The 22,876-nt window shown below is 44.7% G+C and overlaps 1 protein-coding gene across 1 annotated transcript in view; it reads right to left on the bottom strand.

The window, feature by feature from the left end:
* The window catches only part of LOC139758422 (uncharacterized), a 479,160-nt gene extending 461,226 nt beyond the window's left edge, over window positions 1-17,934 (bottom strand). Inside the window, exon 1 of the mRNA XM_071679811.1 lies at window positions 17,707-17,934. Within this exon, the coding sequence (XP_071535912.1) occupies window positions 17,707-17,754 (48 nt within the window). The 5' untranslated portion in view covers window positions 17,755-17,934. The remainder of the gene's footprint in view (window positions 1-17,706) is intronic.
* Between the last annotated feature and the right edge of the window lie 4,942 nt (window positions 17,935-22,876).

Below are 22,876 nucleotides of genomic sequence, written 5' to 3'. Positions count from 1 at the left end.
GGAACGACTAGATTGAAAGCTAGGCATTAGGGAACAGAGAGAAGCAGAAAAACCAATGGAAGGGAATGTAGGAAGGCAAACTTACGCCACACCGTGTCAAATGCTTTACAGATGTCGAGGTCTAAGACCAAAGATTACACAGGAGACATAATCAACAGACAATTGCACTGTGAGAAGAGAAGAGGATTCTAATTGTCTGAGAAAGGAAGGGTTAAGGAGAGTTTCAGAGACTTTGAAGACAGAAGTAGTGAGAACAATGGGGAGAGAGTGAGAGAGAGGTTAAAACGGTCTCCTTTCTTAGGGATGGGCTGCACCAGGGCAAGCTTCCTAGTGGAAGAGAAAGTTTTGGATTTGAGATAGAGATGAAATAAGGAGGCTCAGGGTACACTCCCATGGGACTGGAGAAGGAACGCCATGCAGGTCATGCACCTCGTCCACTTACAGCTGGAAGGGTACTGGGAAGAGCCTGAATATGGAAGACATGGGAAGAGGCATGAGTTCAGTGGGAGGATACGAGGAATGGAGACTAGACGGGGAATCGTCCAAAGTGTAATAAGTGCAGACTTGGCTGTCAGTTGATCAGGTCGGAAGAGAGGAGGAGGAAAGGTTGAATTTTTGGAGCTACTGAAGAAGTTTCTGGTCAAGCACCAGAGAGATTTGTCTGTAGGAGAAAAATCAGGATACTTTCTCTTTACGAAGCTGTGCTTGAATTTACGAAGAACAGGTCTGCAATGACTCCGAGCAGGAATGGAAACAAGAGTGGGATTATAGGGAAGGGAGGAGTCTCATGGTTCATTTTGCTCTATCCCTGATACACGAGAGCAGGAGCCGTCAAACCAGCACTCGGGGGTGGGAGTGACGTAGGACACCATCCCAGCGATGATGCAAGAGATAACTGAGGTCTGAGGAGGAACCCAGGGAGGCAGACATACTACACGTCCATTAGGAGGGTTGACTGGTGATATAGAGATCAAGAGTGTTGGAGGAGCGGGTTGTGAGGGAACTCGTGTTGAGGGTCTAATGCTATGTTGCCGATCGTCAGGGAGGGAAGAAGAAATGGCCTCGCCCTCCCCCGGGATCATCTCTCACGGAGAATCGAACTTGTCCTTGTGGCGTATGTTATAGTTGTCTGCAGAGAGGATTTCAGCGCATCGTTGTGAGATCAGCAATACTTCTGACTACGTAATCACACGCTCGAGCAATTGTCCACACCTGGACGCACTGCGAGAAAATGATTGGCACATAAAAACAAAGCTATACAAAGTAGAGAAAATTTGAGCCCAATGAATCCAAGGCTGACAGACTTCAGGTCCCAGAGGAGATCAATAGGTGCTTTTCTACCATAGCAAGCACAAGCACAAACACAAGCACTACCCCTGAAGTGGAAATGAAGGTATAGAGACCGCAACTGGAAATATGAGGGTAGACTATGACACAGAGGAGAAGCAGACTATGCCAAGGGAAGATGTCGCCCTATGGTCGTCAGCGGAGGAGAGGCTCTGGATCTGAGGCAGTGAAGGAATGAATAGAAAACGATGCCAGACGAAAAGGGTTGGGGGTCACCCAGCAGACTGGTAGTCTACCAAGGAGTTCCTCTGGGAATGATCCAGACCTTCTCGACCACTAGCGTCGTTGCTAGACTCGATGTCTGGGAAACATAAGGTAACGTTACTTGGTTTAGTATAAATCAAAAAAAAAAAAGAAAAAAACTAACTAGAGATAAGAGTACAGCGTTGCATGAGTTATGTGTCGTCATGCGTCATGTGTGCATGGGAGAGGGTGAGAGATAGTGGGGAGGGTGGGTCCCAACTGTTCATATGCACCTGACACGAAGAAAAAAGATTAAAACAATGACCTGGGATAAGGAGACAGAGGAGGAGACACATGACAGACAGCGCATTGCTGCCTCAATACGTCGCCTTGACTAACCCACTCAGGTGGGTTGTACCTCCCTGCCCACAACCTAATGTTCGTACACTTTAGATATGTGTCATAAATGTGACGAACAAGTCTGGAAGATGGAACTGTGAATACAACTCACCCTCATACATATGTAAAACGTACGTAGAAGTCCCACATAATATCAAACTTTCATCTTAGTTCATATTAAGCTAAGAGGTTAAAACTACTCTGAATATTTTTCTTTCAAAGTTTAAAAGTAAACCAAAAGATTCATAGCGCCTTCCCTGTCGCTCAGCAAGACGCATGAACGTGGTCAACTTGTTCTCTCCGTTTCTAGAAAATTAGAACCCAAATGAGGAGCTAACATCTGAAGACCGCTGGAGCGAGCGACTCCCCCAGACTCGACAGTATTACACCGTGTGGGGAGCTACCGCGAGGGCCTCCTGCCTCCGTGTTGACCTGCTCGGTGTAACAAGTTCCATGATGCTCCCTAGACCCAGCCTGATGTAGTCATTACTCTTGCGACTCTTGCAACGTCTAGTGAGTTATGAATATTATCAACGTTGCACGAGGCGAGTTTTTGATGATTAGAAGCGAATGTTTGTGACTGCATTCTAGCCACCGAAACACTCGTAAACATTTTCCAGTTTCTGATGCGTGTATATATATATATATATATATATATATATATATATATATATATATATATATATATATATATATATATATATATATATATATATATATATATATATATATATATATATATACTGTCTGCCCTTATCAATTCCCGTCGCCACCCCGCCAAACATGAAATGACTACCCCTCCCCCCGCATGTGCGCGAGGTAGCACTAGGAAAAGACAACAAAGGCCACATTCGTTCACACTCAGTCTCTTGCTGTCATGTAATAATGCACCGAAACAACAGCTCCCTTTCCACATCCAGGCCCCACACAACTTTCCATGGTTTACCCCAGACGCTTCAAATGCCCTGGTTCAATTCATTGACACCACGTCGACCCCGGTATACCAAATCGTTCCAATTCACTCTATTCCTTGCACGACTTTCACCCTCTGTATGTTCAGGCCCCGATAACTCAAAATCTTTTTCACTCCATCTTTCCACTTCCAATTTGGTCTCCCACTTCTCCTCGTTCCCTCCACTTCTGACACATATATCCTCTTTGTCAATCTTTCCTCGCTCATTCTCTCCATGTGACCAAACCATTTCAAAACACCCTCTTCTGCTCTCTCAACCACACTCTTTTTATTACCACACATCTCTCTTGCCCTTTCATTACTTACTCGATCAAACCACTTCACACCACATATTGTCCTCAAACATCTCATTTCCGGCACATCCACCCACCGCACAACTCTATCTATAGCCCACGCCTCGCAACCATATAACATAGTCGGAAACACTATTCCTTCAAACATACCCATTTTTGCTTTCCGGGATAACGTTCTCGCCTTCCACAAATTTTTCAACGCTCCAAGAATTTTCGTCCCCTCCCCCACCCTATGACTCACTTCCGCTTCCATGGTTCATAATACTTATACTCTCCCGCGTTAGCGAGGTAGCGTTAAGAAAGAGGACCGAGCCTTAGAGGAAATATCCTCACTTGGCCCCCTTCTTTGTTCTTTCTTTTGGAAAATTAAAAAACGGAAGGGGAGGATTTCCAGCCCCCCCACTCCTTTCCCTTTTAGTTGCCTTCTACGACACGCAGGGAATACGTGGGAAGTAATTTTCTCCCCTATCCCCAGGGATAGATATAGTGTTGTGAGGGCATTTACACTGTGTGTTGCTTTTGTGTTGATGTTTCTGATGCGAGGAGTGAATAACGTGTGTGGAGGCTGGAAGTATGTATGTCTGGGGTGAGATGAGTGACTGAAAACGTCTGTGGAGATGCAGACATTCCCTCCTGAGTGAGCCATTGTTCCAGCTGTGCAATGTAGGACTGCATGTGGGTTGTTGGTGCTCTGGAGGCTGGGTGTTCTGACGTGTTCGTGAGGTCGTCTACTCATGAGAAGAGCTTCGTGGTGTGGTCTGCTGGTGGTAATGGATGGTCCTACTGTATCGCTCCCGTTCTGATGCCTATCATATAAGGGAAGGTGCTTACCTAGCTCTGGCTATGCATCACAACACACTTGTATAACGTGAAGGTTTGCTAACTTAACTTCCTTCTACTGGTAAATTTTATTCGTCCTTAACCGCATACATCAATAACTCCAGTGATCTAACCTTTCGTTCTCTTTTCCGACCTCATTAATCTATGGATAACTTTTCGATCAGCTCTCCAACCGATCAATCATTTGAGAATCACTCATCTCTCCTCTGTACAGTTTCAAGATAACACAGTTTACTCTTCTAATGACATAAACATGTTGGGCGTAACTATACCCCTGGAAACCCCCAGATATTCCACATTACAACTATAACTTCCCCAGAAGCTGTGAGTGTTGTCACGTGACGTCATTATCATTGCTCTTGTGAGCAGCTGTGTCACCCACAGAGGTTAGGATATTGTCTAAGTAGGAAATGTCGTTCATATAGTCAGGTTGGCTCAGCCTCCTCCTTCCTAGTCATTAGAATGGAATCAAGATCCTTCTGACGCGTGAAGGATGCCTGGTAGGTGTGTGTGTGTGTTGTGTGTGTATGTAGAATTCTCTCTCTCTCTCTCTCTCTCTCTCTCTCTCTCTCTCTCTCTCTCTCTCTCTCTCTCTCTCTCTCTCCACAGGCCACTGTTCTCACGAGCCGCCTCCATATATACCCCTCCTCCCCTGAGCTTGGATCAGAGACCCGCACTGGGCTGCTCCTTCCCTACACTTTTTATCTGTGGAAACCGACCACCCGAGACCTGGCTGTTGGCACACCTCTACCTTCCCTCACACAGCTAAGCTCTGGAATTCCCAATAGACTTTTGTCTTTCCCGTCCTCCTATAACCTTTCCTCGCCCAAGAGTCAGGTCAAACACCTTTTGGAGAACTGATTACTTTATTCTGTCTCGTTCCTTCACCCGAAATGGTCTTCGATTGGGACATGGCTTCCCCGTGCCATGTTTGAGGAAAAACGATTATATATATATATATATATATATATATATATATATATATATATATATATATATATATATATATATATATATATATATATCTTTTTTTCTTTCAAACTATTCGCCATTTCCCGCATTAGCAAGGTATCGTTAAGAACAGAGGACTGGGCCTCTGAGGGAATATCCTCACCTGGCCCCTTCTCTGTTCCATCCTTTGGAAAATTAGAAAAGAAAAAACAAGACGGGAGGATTTCCAGCCCCCCCGCTCCCTCCCCTTTTAGTCGCCTTCTACGACACGCAGGGAATACGTGGAAAGTATTCTTTCTCCCCTATCCCCATGGATATATACAATATATATATATATATATATATATATATATATATATATATATATATATATATATATATATATATATATATATACCTGGGAATAGGGGAAATGAATACTTCCCACGTATTCCCTGCGTGTTGTAGAAGGGGAAGGAGCGGAGGGCTGGAAATCCTCCCCTCCAATTTTTACTTTCCTAAATGAAGCAACAGAGAAGGGGGCCAAGTGAGGATATTCCCTCTTCGGCTCAGTCCTCTGTTCTAAACGCTACCTCGCTGACACGGGAAATGGCTGACATGTATGAAAAAAGAAAAGTTTTTATCAAGGATGGAAGGCATGTGTACGAGTAGGAAGAGAGAAAAGTGATTGGTTCCTAGTGAATGTAGGTTTGCGGCAGGGGTGCGTGATGTCTCCATGGTTGTTTAATTTGTTTATGGATAGGGTTGTTAGAGAGGTGAATGCAAGAGTTTTCGAGAGAGGGGAAAGTATGCAGTCTGTTGTGGATGAGAGGGCTTGGGAAGTGAATCAATTGTTGTTCGCTGATGATACAGCACTGGTGGCTGATTCGGGTGAGAAACTGCAGAAGTTGGTGACTGAATTTGGTAAAGTGTGTGAAACAAGAAAGCTGAGAGTAAATGTGAATAAGAGCAAGGTAATTCGGCTCAATAGGGTTGAGGGAGGTAAGTTTGAATGGAGAAAAACTGGAGGAAGTGAAGTGTTTTAGATACCTGGGAGTGGACTTAGCAGCGGATGGAACCATGGAAGCGAAAGTGAGTCACAGGATGGGGAGGGGGCGAAGGTTCTGGGTGCGGTGAAAAATGTGTGGAAGGCGAGAACGTTAACTCGGAGAACAAAATTGTGTATGCCTGACGGAATAGTAGTTCCAACAATGTTATATAGTTGCGAGGCATGGGCTATAAATAGAGTTGTGTAGAGGAGGGTGGATGTGTTGGAAATGAGATGTCTGAGGACAATATGTGGTGTAAGGTGGTTTGATCGAGTAAGCAATGAAAGGGTAAGAGAGATGCGTGGTAATAAAAAGTGAGGTTGAGAGAGCAGAAGAGGGTGTATTGAAATGGTTTGGTCATATGGAGAGAATGAGTGAGGAAAGATTGACAAAGAGAATATATGTGTCAGAGGTGGAGGGAAGAAGGAGAAGTGGGAGACCAAATTGGAGGTGGAAAGATGGAGTGAAAAAGATTTTGAGCGATCGGGGCCTGAACATACAGGAGGGTGAAAGGCGTGCAAGGAATGGAGTGAACTGGGACAATGTGGTGTACCGGGGTCAACGATAAAGTAAAATATATATATATATATATATATATATATATATATATATATATATATATATATATATATATATATATATATATATATATATATATATATATATATTTGTATATATATATATATATATATATATATATATATATATATATATATATATATATATATATATATATATATATATATTATCTTTTTTTATTTTGCTTTGTCGCTATATATATATATATATATATATATATATATATATATTCTTTTATACTATTCGTCATTTCCCGCGATAACGAGGTAGCGTTAAGAACAGAGGACTGGGCGTTTGAGGGAATATCCTCACCTGGCCCCCTTCTCTGTTCCTTCTTTTGGAAAATTAAAAAAAAAAAAAAAGAAATATATATATATATATATATATATATATATATATATATATATATATAAATATATATATATATATATACATATATATATATATATATATATATATATATATATATATATATATATATATATATATATATATATATATATATATGTGTGTGTGTGTGTGTGTGTGTGTGTGTGTGTGTGTGAAGGAGAAATCGCAGTTCAGTAAGAGTTCACATGATTGTATGTAACATGAAATTTTTCCCTACATGCATCTCCCTACATGGTTCACGGAGACAATCCACCTCATCATCAGATGTAAACAGTTCATAAAGTATTTTAAATCCCAACACCAACACACAAGTTCCGTCTCTCATCTGCCATTCTCGACTACACATTGACCTGACCTCTAAGGAGGGTTGTGTGGAGGGGGCCGGTCTGGGTAACAAGATGTGTGTTCAACTATTTTTCTTATGTTTTCGTTTCTTGATAATTCTTTCATCATAATTTGGTTGATGAGAAGATGTGGTTTAAACTTACCTGGGGACGCATTAAAGTTCTTAGTATTAGCAATTAAGACAGATTCAATGACGTTATGGTTAATATAATGAGATGAGGGGTACAATGTGATTGGGCTGTTAAGGTGTACAGGGTGATCGTTTTCATGACAGTGTTTAACGATCGCATTTTTGTGGTCATCCCTGCGTACTAAGTGACGGTGACAATAACATCTCTCACTTACTGTTTTACCGGCTGACCAATGTATACATCTTTACATGACATACATATGAATGCGTAAACACTCACAACTTTCGGATGATTTGGCCTACCTTTGATTAAGTTCAGTGTTGTCCTATTCTCCTAACTTAGCTAATGTAAGAAAGGTTCTAAAAAAGAAAAAAAAACTGATTTTCTGTTGCCTTCCAGTGCAATAACACTATCAGTAAGATCTTAAATTATCTGAATTCAAAACATCAGAATATGAAATTCTTTCTTGACGTAAAAACATATTAGTTTTCCCTATTTTCCGACATGACAATCAAGGAACTGGACAACTCGTTCGAAATGTCAGTGTACAGCAGGCGTACGTACGATCTCTGGCTTATATCCAAAGTTCACCAAGTTGATTCCCTTTCAGTTTTAACGCAATCTTATTCGTGTTTTGACTAACGGCTTTTTTAATGTTTGTTCGAATCTAATTGGTTGAATGATGAACTAATGCTTTTAAGATATGTATTTAAAACGGGTTCCGTCGTAATTCTACACAGGCGTATATTGAAGATAGGCTATTACCGTCCAGCAAAATAGACCGTCCAGCTTTAGCCGTCGCTGAAGCAGTGGTTCATTTCCTTGTACCATACATCAGCCAACATAGATTCAATGTGCGAAATAAACTCGAAAAAATTAATCGATGAATTCTATCCACAAATGTTGATCTGATCAGTATCTAAGGCCGAGGATAGTGCTGATGGTGTATCCAGATGAAGAGATGTTGCGGAGGATTTACATGCGTCGCGTATATGTGTACACATATACGTTATTCTTATTTTATTATGCTTTGTCGCTGTCTCCCGCGTTAGCGAAAATCCTGGGAGCCTTGAAGAATGTGTGGAAGTCGAGAGCATTATCTCGGAAAGCAAAAATGGGTATGTTTGAAGGAATAGTGGTTCCAACAATGTTGTATGGTTGCGAGGCGTGGGCTATGGATAGAGTTGTGCGCAGGAGGGTGGATGTGCTGGAAATGAGATGTTTGAGGACAATGTGTGGTGTGAGGTGGTTTGATCGAGTAAGTAATGTAAAGGTAAGAGAGAATTGTGGAAATAAAAAGAGCGTAGTTGAGAGAGCGGAAGAGGGTGTTTTATATATATATATATATATATATATATATATATATATATATATATATATATATATATATATATATATATTATATGTGTGTGTGTGAAGGAGAAATCGCAGTTCAGTAAGAGTTCACATGATTGTATGTAACATGAAATTTCTCCCTACATGCATCTCCCTACATGGTTCACGGAGACAATCCACCTCATCATCAGATGTAAACAGTTCATAAAGTATTTTAAATCCCAACACCAACACACAAGTTCCGTCTCTCATCTGCCATTCTCGACTACACATTGACCTGACCTCTAAGGAGGGTTGTGTGGAGGGGGCCGGTCTGGGTAACGTGTGTTCAACTATTTTTCTTATGTTTTCGTTTCTTGATAATTCTTTCATCATAATTTGGTTTCTGAGAAGATGTGGTTTAAACTTACCTGGGGATGCATTAAAGTTCTTAGTATTAGCAATTAAGACAGATTCAATGACGTTATGGTTAACATAATGAGATGAGGGGTACAATGTGATTGGGCTGTTAAGATGTACAGGGTGATCGTTTTCATGACAGTGTTTAACGATCGCATTTTTGTGGTCATCCCTGCGTACTGCGTGACGGTGCCAATAACATCTCTCACTTACTGTTTTACCGGCTGACCAATGTATACATCTTTACATGACATACATATGAATGCGTAAACACTCACAACTTTCGGATGATTTGGCCTACCTTTGATTAAGTTCAGTGTTGTCCTATTCTCCTAACTTAGCTAATGTAAGAAAGGTTCTAAAAAAGAAAAAAAAACTGATTTTATGTTGCCTTCCAGTGCAATAACACTATCAGTAAGACCTTAAATTATCTGAATTCAAAACATCAGAATATGAAATTCTTTCTTGACGTAAAAACATATTAGTTTTCCCTATTTTCCGACATGACAATCAAGGAACTGGACAACTCGTTCGAAATGTCAGTGTACAGCAGGCGTACGTACGATCTCTGGCTTATATCCAAAGTTCACCAAGTTGATTCCCTTTCAGTTTTAACGTAATCTTATTCGTGTTTTGACTAACGGCTTTTTTAATGTTTGTTCGAATCTAATTGGTTGAATGATGAACTAATGCTTTTAAGATATCTTATGTATTTAAAACGGGTTCCGTCGTAATTCTACACAGGCGTATATTGAAGATAGGCTATTACCGTCCAGCAAAATAGACCGTCCAGCTTTAGCCATCGCTGAAGCAGTGGTTCATTCCCTTGTTCCATACATCAGCCAACATAGCTTCAGTGTGGGAAAGAAACTCGAAAAAATTGATCGATGAATTCTATCCACAAATGTTGATCTGATCAGTATCTAAGGCCGAGGATAGTGCTGATTGTGTATCCAGATGAAGAGATGTTGCGGAGGATTTACATGCGTCGCGTATATATGTACATATATACGTTATTCTTATTTTATTATGCTTTGTCGCTGTCTGCCGCGTTAGCGAAAATCCTGGGAGCCTTGAAGAATGTGTGGAAGTCGAGAACATTATCTCGGAAAGCAAAAATGGGTATGTTTGAGGGAATAGTGGTTCCAACAATGTTGTATGGTTGCGAGGCGTGGGCTATGGATAGAGTTGTGCGCAGGAGGGTGGATGTGCTGGAAATGAGATGTTTGAGGACAATGTGTGGTGTGAGGTGGTTTGATCGAGTAAGTAATGTAAAGGTAAGAGAGAATTGTGGAAATAAAAAGAGCGTAGTTGAGAGAGCGGAAGAGGGTGTTTTGAAATGGTTTGGGCACATGGAGAGAATGAGTGAGGAAAGATTGACCAAGAGGATATATGTGTCGGAGGTGGAGGGAACGAGGAGAAGTGGGAGACCAAATTGGAGGTGAAAAGATGGAGTGAAAAAGATTTTGAGTGATCGGGGCCTGAACATGCAGGAGGGTGAAAGGCGGGCAAGGAATAGAGTGAATTGGATCGATGTGGTATACCGGGGTCGACGTGCTGTCAGTGGATTGAATCAGGGCATGTAAAGCGTCTGGGGTAAACCATGGAAAGTTCTGTGGGGCCTGGATGTGGAAAGGGAGCTGTGGTTTCGGACATCATTGCATGACAGCTAGAGACTGAGTGTGAACGCATGTGGCCTTTGTTGTCTTTTCGCAGCGCTACCTCGCACACATGAGGATGGAGAGGGATGTTATTCCATGTGTGGCGAGGTGGCGATGGAAGTGAATAAAGGCAGACAGTGTGAATTGTGTGCATGTGTATATATGTATGTGTCTGTGTGTGTATATATATGTGTACATTGAGATGTATGGGCATGTATATTTGCGTGTGTGGACGTGTATGTATATACATGTGTATGAGGGTGGGTTGGGCCATTTCTTTCGTCTGTTTCCTTGCGCTACCTCGCAAACGTAGGAGACAGCGACAAAGCAAAATAAATAAAATATATATATATATATATATATATATATATATATATATATATATATATATATATATATATATATATATATATATATATATATTCACATTTTTTCTCGACCCATATAACCCCTCGTCCGTAGCGGGACTTAGTAAGGTGAGGGTCTTCCTCCGTCAGTAATGGGTCTTGGTAAGGTGAGGGTCTTCCTCCGTCAGTAATGGGTCTTGGTAAGGTGAGGGTCTTCCTCCGTCAGCAATGGGTCTTGGTAAGGTGAGGGTCTTCCTCCGTCAGTAGTTGGTCTTGGTAAGGTGAGGGTCTTCCTCCGTCAGTAGTGGGTCTTGGTAAGGTGAGGGTCTTCCTCCGTCAGTAATGGGTCTTGGTAAGGTGAGGGTCTTCCTCCGTCAGTAGTGGGTCTTGGTAAGGTGAGGGTCTTCCTCCGTCAGTAGTGGGTCTTGGTAAGGTGAGGATCTTTCTCCTTCAGTAGTGGGTCTTGGTAAGGTGAGGATCTTTCTCCTTCAGTAGTGGGTCTTGGTAAGGTGAGGATCTTTCTCCTTCAGTAGATGCTCTTGGCAAGGTGGAGGTCTCCCTCCGTCAGTAACGGGTCCCAGGTCGATCCAATATTTATCGGAAGGGAACGCACGCAAGGGTGTCGCCCGTCCTCCCCAGAATCACAAAGTATTGAAAAAAAACGACATTTGTTAACTATGCACCTCCCCCTGTGTGTGTGTGTGTGTGTGTGTGTGTGTGTGTGTGTGATTATCGATCTCTCTCTTGACTTGTTTTCGTTGTTCACCGTCATTAGCTAGGCAATATGTAGACATTCATCCACACACACACACACACACACACACACACACACACACACACACACACACTATCTGCCATTCACTGGCTGTAAAATACTCATCTGGCAATACTAGACGCTGTAGAACACTCTTTTAGCGTTCTTAGACGCTAAAAAACACTCATGGAGTGTTCGTGGGCGTTGCGGAACACTCACTTAGTGTTCATAGACGCTAAAGAACACTCATGTAGTGTTCGTCGACGCTATAGAACTCTCATGCAGTGTTCGTGGACGCTGTAGAACACTTATACCGAGCTCTTAGACGCTATAGAACACTCATGAAGTGTTCGTCGACGCTGCAGAACACTCTGTTCTTCGACGCTATAGAACACTCATGCAGTGTTCGTCGTCGCTGTAGAACGCAGCCTTTACGAAAGGCATTACTCTTGATTGCACAGCTACAGACGCTGCCCTCCACATACCCCTATCCCTTAGAAGGAGTTCGAGTCAGAGGGAGCTCGAGTCAGAAGGAGTTCGAGTCAGAGAGTGCTCGAGTCAGAAGGAGTTCCAGTCAGAAGGAGTTCGAGTAAGAAGGTGTTCGAGTCAGAAGGAGTTCGAACCAGAGGGAGCTCGAGTCAGAAGGAGTTCGAACCAGAGGGAGCTCGAGTCAGAAGGAGTTCGAGTCAGAGGGAGTTTGAGTCAGAAGTAGTTCGAATCAAAGGGAGTTCGAGCCCCCAGGTTCCCCCACTCGCCGAGGAACGCACTTTACCACCATAAAACAACACAGTTTTAAAGGCAGAACAATACAGGCCAAGCGCTCAAAAAACACACACATATATAAACCATTTACTGACGCTACAAAGCGAACTTAATTACTTGTGATTAAACAAGCCGTGATCTAATTCAATAGGACAACAAAGTTCACATCTGGTTGTATGTTGACTAGAACGACGTCCTTATTGACCCACTGGCACATGTAAGTCAAAACAAACTAAATCAATTGAGAGGATATATATATGACCTCTAATGACCTCGTAGGATGATGTATCAGTCGAACCAGATCTTGATAGGAATTTTTTTTGAGTCAAAGTGATTCTCATAAACTTCCAAAGCAAATAAACAACCTGTCTTTCCACTTAACATACTTGAAGCTAAAACATAGATTCATGGGTCAGATAAATGCCCTGTTTAATTCACGGGGAAAATAATACCTTTTACTTTACCAGCAAAGACCTTAAAACGGACCCCCAGAGAAAGACCCTTAGAGTGAGCCCTTTCAAGCCTCTAAGAATGAATCAAAGTGAGGTTTTGAGAGCAAGTCTTTCTATGTCAAAAGTTCAATATTAAGACTCTTTAAGTACAGCTTTATAAGTCAGACTCTCAGACTCAGTAAGTCAGACTTTCAAAGTGAGCCCTTAAAAATAAGTCTTTATAAGTTAGACCTTCACAGTAAGGTTCTCTGTGTTAGCTACACGTAGCAAGACCCTTAAAAGTAAGGTCCTCAAGGTAAGACTCGCTAAGTTAGACCTTTAGAGCGAGACCTTCAAACTACAGCATAGTGCACTGCCAACCACACCCATACTGATGCCCCCACATGTAGGGCGTTCTTAGGTACATCTCAGCCGAGCGCACCCGCGTACCGTGAACACATGCCTCACTCCCATCATGCCAACGCCCCCGGTGTAGTTACAGCCCTGGTGAAGACCCTAGCGCGCGCCTCTGTTACCCTCAGCGTCCCGGGTGGTGATGGTAGAAGGTGTGGACTTCCCTCTCCCCATAGAACATCTAGCCAGGACAGGCGGGCCGCCCGGGCTGTGGTAGCGCGACGCTAAAAAACTTTCAGTGTAATCAAAATTCTGGATCCACAAGGACGCGCGTTCTCCTCTCCTGCTCCACCCACACAACTGTCTAGAGAGAATGGAATGCAACATTTAGCCATGTACACACGCACTTAGACCTTATAAACACACTCCATTACAATGGCAACGCTCGTGATGTATCATATATATATATATATATATATATATATATATATATATATATATATATATATATATATATATATATATATATATATATATATATATCTTGGAGGATGAGCACTCCCCGCGTGACTCCTTCTGTTTCCCATTTTAGAAAGTTAAAAAAAAAAAAAAAAAAAATGTCATTCATTTATCTATTTATTTATATTATTTTTGCTTTGTCGCTGTCTCCCGCGTTAGCGAGGTAGCGCAAGGGAACAGACGAGAGAATGGCCCAACCCACCCACATACATATGTATATACATACACGTCCACACACGCAAATATACATACCTATACATCTCAACGTATACATATATATACACACACACAGATATATACATATACACACATGTACATAATTCATACTGTCTGCCTTTATTCATTCCCATCGCCACCTCACCACACGTAGAATAACAACCCCCTCCCCATCATGTGCGCGGGGTAGCGCTAGCAAAAAACAACAAAGGCCCCATTCGTTCACACTCAGTCTCTAGCTGTCATGTAATAATGCACCGAAACCACAGCTCCCTTTCCACATCAAGGCCCCATAGAACTTTCCATGGTTTACTCCAGACGCTTCACATGCCCTGGTTCAATCCATTGACAGCACGTCGATCCCGGTATACCACATCGTTCCAATTCACTCTATTCCTTGCACTCCTTTCACCCTCCTGCATGTTAGGCCCCGATCACTCAAAATCTTTTTCACTCCATCTTTATATATATATATATATATATATATATATATATATATATATATATATATATATATATATATTTCTTTCTTCTTTCGTACTATTCGCCATGTCCCGCATTAGCGAGGTAGCGTTAAGAACAGAGGACTTGGCCTTTGAGGGAATATCCTCATCTGGCCCCCTTCTCTGTTCCTTCCTTTGGAAAATTAAAAAACAAAAAAAAAAAAAAAAAATGAGAGGGGAGGATTTCCAGCCCCCCCGCTCCCTTCCCTTTTAGTCGCCTTCTACGACACGCAGGGAATACGTGGGAAGTATTCTTTCTCCCCTATCCCTAGGGATATATATATATATATATATATATATATATATATATATATATATATATATATATATATATATACATATATATATATATATATATATATATGGTATTTCATTGAATGGAATGTGACATGATGATGATAGCTTTAGTTATAGAGTAATTAATTATCTTGACGTCATTACTCGTAAGTCGTCAGATTAACTAATCTAGTGACACACATTCATCTTTCATCTCCTTGTGTAGTTGTGTGGCCGACAGCCTCATGTGACACCTCCCAGTGGTCTCTGTGTATATGTTTACGTAGGAGGTAAGTCTTTGCTTCTATGACATCTCGAAAACGTTTCTTGAGTCGAATATCTGTGTCCATGTGTGTGTGTGTGTGTGTGTGTGTGTGTGTAATCCCTGGAATCATTTTCCACAAGGAGAGTAAACTTTTTGTCTTTGGTGCAACTTCGAAGTTCTTGCAAACCTGGCGAAGTCATCAACTTCGGTACGTTCTTTAAGCTTAAGACTCTCCTGGAGTTGTGTCTTCGGGGATTTCCGCAGATCACCCAGTGTATATCGGTGTTGGTCCCCAGGATGGGCGGCTCCCGAGCATACGTAAGTATACTCCAGTTATAAGATGGTCTTACAGTGGGTGTGTTTCTCAGACACTGAGACGATACGCTGGCAGATGGTGGGGCAAAAGCAGACGGAATTGTGATGATTCCAGTGAACACGTCCCTACACTGCAGGTCTTCACCATCATCCTTCATTACACTGAGACCGAACACCTGTGTGACACATGTATAAACTACAACGGATTTAACGAAAGGATTCCTTTTGTCGTTAACCGATCTCTTATAACCGGAAGCACCGCGATGAAGCGTTAGTTGAGACAATTGTAACTGAAGTAACAGACGATAAGGTTACAGTTTGGACGAATCAAATGATTCTTTTCCATAACACAACTCGGCAAAGGTCACTGGATCAATACTCATTTATCCCCACATATCTAAACAGGATTCTTAAAGATTTCTAGTTATATATTTTGCCTCCGGACCAGACATGTGAACCAGATCTCACACCACAAAATCAGCCATGTTGAGGCAATCATTCCCCCGTTGGGATGCTACCCACAAGGCTTGGGTTCCGTGTCTGAACAGCTCGTCAGTGTGTGAACAGCCCTACAGGAACGGAGCGATAAACTCCCATATGACACCATGGTTCACTGAGGCTTCACTTCTCATAATGTCTCACTTCAGCTTCGGGACGGACCCTCACACTAACAACGTAACCCCAGGTGCTTGAAGGGGTCATTATGTCCCACTGAACACTGACCTCGTCAGATATTTATGGGTATGGTGCCATCAAGTTGTTACCTCGTGAGATGGTATGGTACCATTAAGCAGTGACCTCGTGAGATGGTATGGTACCATTAAGCAGTGACCTCGTGTAAACATGGCATGGTGCCATCAAGCAGTGACCTCGTGAGATGGTATGGTGCCATTAAGCAGTGACCATATAAGGGTCTATGTTACCACTGTACACTACCTCCCCTCATGGAACCACTGTACACCACCTCCCCTCATGGTACCACTGTACACTACCTCCCCTCATGGTACCACTGTACACCACCTCCCCTCATGGAACCACTGTACACTACCTCCCCTCATGGTACCACTGTACACCACCTCCCCTCATGGAACCACTGTACACTACCTCCCCTCATGGAACCACTGTACACCACCTCCCCTCATGGAACCACTGTACCACTTCCTCCCTCATGGTACCACTGTACACTACCTCCCCTCATGGTACCACTGTAAACCACCTCCCCTCATGGTACCACTGTACCATCTCCCCTCATGGTACCACTGTAAACCACCTCCCCTCATGGTACCACTGTACACTACCTCCCCTCATGGTACCACTGTACACCACCTCCCCTCGTGGTACCACTGTACACTACCTCCCCTCATGGTACCACTGTACACCAACTCCCGTTATGGTGCAACTTAGATCTTAATTCATGATATGATCGGCCACAAACTCTACATTCTGCTGTACTGGCCCGTCCTAAGCTACGTGTTTCTCACGGACGCAGATCAAGCAACACAGTCATTTTCAGCGACCTGATCTACCCAGGGAAAATGATGTTCCTTAACTCGTAAGAAATGAGGTGTTACTTGAAAGCTCCTTCTTCCTTCCTGGTGATAAACCAGGAGTGACTTGGAAGCTATTGTTCCTTGAGTGGTTATAAACCAGGAGTGACCTGGAAGCTACTGTTCCTTGAGTAGTAATAAACCAGGAGGGGCCTGGAAGCTACTGTTCCTTGACTGACGGTAAACCAGGAGGAACCTGGAAGCTACTGTTTCTTGACTGATGGTAAACCAGGAGGGACCTGGAAGCTACTGTTCCTTGACTGATGGTAAACCAGGAGGGACCTGAAAGCTACTGTTCCTTGACTGATGGTAAACCAGGAGGGACCTGGAAGCTACTGTTTCTTGACTGATGGTAAACCAGGAGGGACCTGGAAGCTACTGTTCCTTGACTGATGGTAAACCAGGAGGGACCTGGAAGCTACTGTTCCTTACATCATACTAAACCACCAAAACCAATTTCTTCTCTCCGTCTGAGTCTTACTAAACCCCGACACAAACCCCCCCAGGCCTGCCTCAGCGAGACTCTCCCCACCCATCCCTGTGGCTCGGACGCCCCCTCCTACCTTGGTCAGGGCGGCAGAAGGCTTGTAACTCCCTCCGGAGGACGGCATCCTTGGCTGCAGGTCCCGGCTCCTGACGCGGCCGGTCGTTGAGGTCTCTAGGGCGTCTGGTGGCAGCGAGGGTGGTGGTTGCGGCGGTGACGGGAGCGACACTGCGGCGTGCGACCGTCCGGGAGCGAGAGGCGGCGATCTGCCCGCGGCGCCGCCATGCCGACCCTTATATATCGACACGCGCCGCCAGAACCACTTCCCCCACCGCACCCACCAGACTCCTCTTCCTCCACTCCTACAGGCGTCCTATGGGTCCTCCCCAAACCTCCCACGCCCTACTGATTCCTCCCTACACCTCTCACGCTCCACTGAGTCCTCCCCAAACCTCCTACGCCCCACCGATTCCTTCCTACACCTCCCACGCCCTAATGGGTTCCTCCAATACCTCCCATGCCCTATTGGGTCCTTTCTATACATCCAACGCCCTACTCATACCACCCTATACCTCCCGCACCTCACTAGGTCCTCCCCACACACCCCATATCCTACTGGGTCCTCCCAAAATCTCTCTTGCTCAACTGGGTTCTTTCTACACCTTCCACGTCGTATTTGGTACTCTCTAAACCTCCCACGCCCTACGTAGCTCTCCCCACGCCTCTCACGCCCTTCTGGGCTCTGCATATGCCTCCCACTCCTTACTGGGTCCTTCAGAAACCCCCTACTAATTCCTCCCCAAATCTCCCACGCCTCACTAGGTCCTACTCACGCCTCCACAACAAAGCTGAGTTCTCCCCACATCGTTCACGCCCAATCTAGGTCCTCGCCACACCTTCCACACCCTCCTGGGTCTTCCCAACACCTCCTCTACCTTCCTGTATCTTTCCTAAACCTCCATCGCCCATGCCTCCTACATCCTGCTGAGTCGCCCCCACTCTATCTACGCCCAATTTGGGTCCTCCTCAAACTTTCCACACTCTACTGCACCCTTCCCAAACACACCCCACGCCCTCATACATCCTTCTCAAACCTCCCACTCCCTCATGGGTCTTTCTCACACCTTCCACAATCACATGGGTTCTCCTCACACCTCTTACACCCTTATGGATCCTCCCCACGCCTCCCTTCATCTCCAAATCTCCCACGCCTTACTGTGTCCTCCTCACACCCCCCACGCCCTACTGAGGCCTTAAACCTCCCACATCCACTCCTCCCAGGCCTTCACACCTCCTACACTCTAATGGGTCCTTTCCACACTCCTACATCCTTTTTGGTCCTCCCTAAATCCTACTACAGCTTACTGGGTCCTCCATACAACTCAACCTGCTGAGTCCTCCCCACACCTTCCATATCCCCGACCACGATATCAGTTCGACCTCTGAGAGACTCATCTATTAGACAGTTTGGGCAATGGATCTGCAATGAGGACCGGGCGAGTGAGACATCAGTTCCAGACCTCGACCGTGCTACAGAGAACCCTCAGCTCACACTAAACGGAACACTGACCCAGGCTGGACAACACCACATAAAATACGTCTCATCTACCAACGTAACTGTGCACACAGCAGACACCAGCACCAACGGCTTCACCAGCTCAGAGTGGAGGTCAGAGATGAATCTAAATCTGTCAAATCCAGATGGTGTCATGGCCACATCCAAAACCTTTGCGGTGACACAAGAGGAGGTTGGTATCGGGAGGCACAAACCCTCACCACCAGCATACCTCAGCCCTGGAGGCTGGACCTGGAGGATCCACCTGATGACCAGGCTGTCACTGAACAAACATGTGCACATTTGAGTGAGATATGCAGCCGCTTGACCCATCTCCACACGCCCTCTCTCCCTGCTTACCTCCTGGCGGAGGAGAGCGTCAGAGTTACAACCATGGGATGTGGCCAAACGTCTCTCACAGCTGAGGAGCAACATGGCCAAACCTTCAGGAGGCCTCCATGTTAGACTTATTCAGGAGTTTGCCACTGAACTAAGAATACGTCTCACCCACGTATACAGTAGATCTCTCAAGGAAGGGCATGTGCCTTCCCTCTGGCGTCAAGCTACCATCATCCCAGCACCAAAGAAGCCTAAACCCAACACCATAGATGAACTCATCAGCCTTACCCTCACCTTCAGCAAGACCCTTGAAAGCTTTGTAGCACCAGTGACCATGGCCGACATTAATCCCCATATTGACCCAAGACAATATGGTAACATGCACAAATGCTCCACCACACATTATCTTGTCCGTGTCTTTCCTGACGTGTTCACTGATCTTGACCGACCAGGTAAGTTATTGTCGTCGGTCATGCACGACTTTTCCAAAGGGTTCGATCTTATAGACCAGCCAGTTGTGATCCCGAGAACTCTTCGAACTAGGATTGCGACCCACACTTAGCTGGTTCTGCAGTTACCCTAACGACCGGCTGGAGAGAGTTCGTGGTCCTCACCTCTGGGAAGGTTAGTGAGTGGGGTAGAATAACGTGTGGTGTGCCTCAGGGTAGTGTGTGTGAACCCATTGCCTTCCTGAGTCAACGGTGTTGTGAGGGACTGACATAGACATGTTCAGTATGTGGATGACCTCGCGATCTACAATGCATGTCCACAGGGAGAAACAAACACCAACGATACACTACAATAAGCCAGCCAGGATCTCCATACTTGGGCCTTAGAAAACATCATGGTCACCATCCTACAAAATGGCCAAGTTATGCACATATTCACCAGCACAAAACCCCAAGTGGACCTATCTGCAGGAGACACCAGCATCCTGGTGGTGAACACCTGTAAACTACTGAGGTTCACCATCTCCACCTTCCTCCCACGGAAATATCATGTCAACAGTATCACCTCAGGGCAGTGAAGCTTCCTCACATCCTGTATACATACCCTCAAGAAATTGAATGCACCACCACAACAACTGATTAGATTTCCATTACCTCCATCAGACCCGTCTTGAAATATCGCTGTCCACTCCTCCACACCGACCTCACCTTACAGCAAGCGAAAGAAATCGAAAAAAAAAAATTATCAACGCAAAGTAATGAGAGTAGCAACAGGCTGGGCCACATGATGCCCTGAACATGTTCCACCTAACCTACACTCACCCATAGGCGTGAGGACCTCTGCCTCATGGTTTACTGGAGGCGCCACGTCTTCAAGACCTATGACCACCAGCAGGAGGGGGCGGGATGATAGCGTTAGGACAACATGGGCCTCACGTGACCTCCATCCAACCCTGCCGCTCTGGTGCTACACTGACGAACTCTGGCATCGCATATATGACGTCACAACTACCTTCACTTCATTTGTAATTCAAAGTGCATTGTATTACATGTAATTCATACTCTGTATGTATTTCTTATTTAGTGAGAATTTTCCTTTCACTTTCTATCAATATTTTTGTTGGCGTGTTCTAAATATAGATTTTCTCACATGTAAAATATGTGCGCAGTTTATTGATACACAACCATGTAAGTCTTACCAATAAACTGTTGTGTCTGTGTGTCTGTCTGTCTATCAGACCCACTATGGGTTCCTCTCCACATCTCCCACACTCTATCGGTTCCTTTCCACACTTCCCACGCCCTACTGAGACGCCTCCATATCTCCCACATCCTAATGAGTCCCCATTCCACCTCCCACACCCACAGCTCCCACGCCTTCATGGGTCCTCCCCACACCCCTACACCCTGCTAAGTCCTCCCACACCTTCCAGACCCACTATGGATCCTCTCCACATCTCCCACACTCTATTGGGTCCTTCCTACTATTCCCACGTCCTACTGAGATGTCTCCATAGCTTCCACGCCCAATAGGTGACGTCCTACACCTCCCGCGCCCTGCTAAGTCCTTCCTAAACTTTCCATGCCCTAAAGAATTCTCCTCATATCTCCCAAGCCTTACTGAGGCCTTCCCACACCTACAACGTCTTAGTGGGTTATACCCACACGTCTCACACTCCACTGGGTCTTCTCCACACCTCTTATACCCCACTGGGCCCTCTCCACACCTCCTACACCCCACTGGGTCCTCTCCACACCTCCTACACCCCACTGGGTCCTCTCCACACCTTCTACACCCCACTGGGTCCTCTCCACACCTCCTACACCCCACTGGGTCCTCTCCACACGTCCTAAACCCCACTGAATCCTCCTCTCATCTCCCACACCTTAACGGGTTCTCCCCACGCCTCCCACGCTCTACTCGGTAGTCTTCGCGTCTCCCATGCCCTAGTGGGAACTCCCCACATTTTTATGCTATGGCTTTGATCAAGGCCCCAGCTGCCCGTGCCGTCTCAGCTAATATCAGAAAAAAGTTGTAATGCTTATTGTTATAAAGCGTCGTGTTATGATATTATGGAGTAAGATGAACTGCACGTGGAGGGTGGAGGACAGTGTGTTGGAGTGATTCTCATTTCTTCTTCCACATATTCCTCCATTATCATCACTGGTCGATGTTATGTCATGTTTGAACCACATTTAGATTATAAGTACCTTTGATTACCATGCTTGTGTGCGGGTTCAAAGGGAGCTGTGGTATATGAACAGTATATATGACAGCTAGAGACTATGGATGTGAATGAATGAGGCCTTTTCTACGTCTGTTCATGGCACTACCTCGCTAAAGTGGGAAACCGCGAACAGGTATATAATTCTATCAGCGAGGAAGCGCCAGGAACAGACGAAAAATGGCTTCATCCGCTCACACATAAGTCTCTGGCTGTCATGTGTAATGCACCGACACCACAACTCTCTATCTACATCTTGGCCCCACAGATCTTCCCATGGCTCCTCCCGATCGCTTCATCGCCTCACAGGAACGGTAGCTCTTGACACGTGATCCGGGTAACCGTAAATCATGAACATGTTTTAGAGTCCGGGAGGGACAACCACCGCCTCTCACTTAGTATCTATACAATCTGCTTCTGTCTTACTTGAACGCGTTATGTGCATCATCTTCGCTGTAAGGGACTGCGAGCGCACGTTACTCAGCTGCTTCGCATCCCTCGCGAACACAAACAGTTCCGTATAATTTGGAAACATTCAGATGAGGTGCTGTGGTTATTGCCCACTTGAGCATCACGAACACTCGGTGATCCACAATGAGATATCAGCCTCTTCATCTGAGGGCCGTCAGCAGCCTGGGTAGGTAGGCAGAGCCACATGTTAACATCACCTTGGAGACCCCT

The sequence above is a fragment of the Panulirus ornatus genome, chromosome 30 (assembly GCF_036320965.1).
Source record: "Panulirus ornatus isolate Po-2019 chromosome 30, ASM3632096v1, whole genome shotgun sequence".
NCBI classification, from domain to species: Eukaryota; Metazoa; Arthropoda; class Malacostraca; order Decapoda; family Palinuridae; genus Panulirus; species Panulirus ornatus.
Note: the sequence above shows the minus strand (reverse complement) of the source record. Positions and strands in the feature narration are given on the sequence as shown.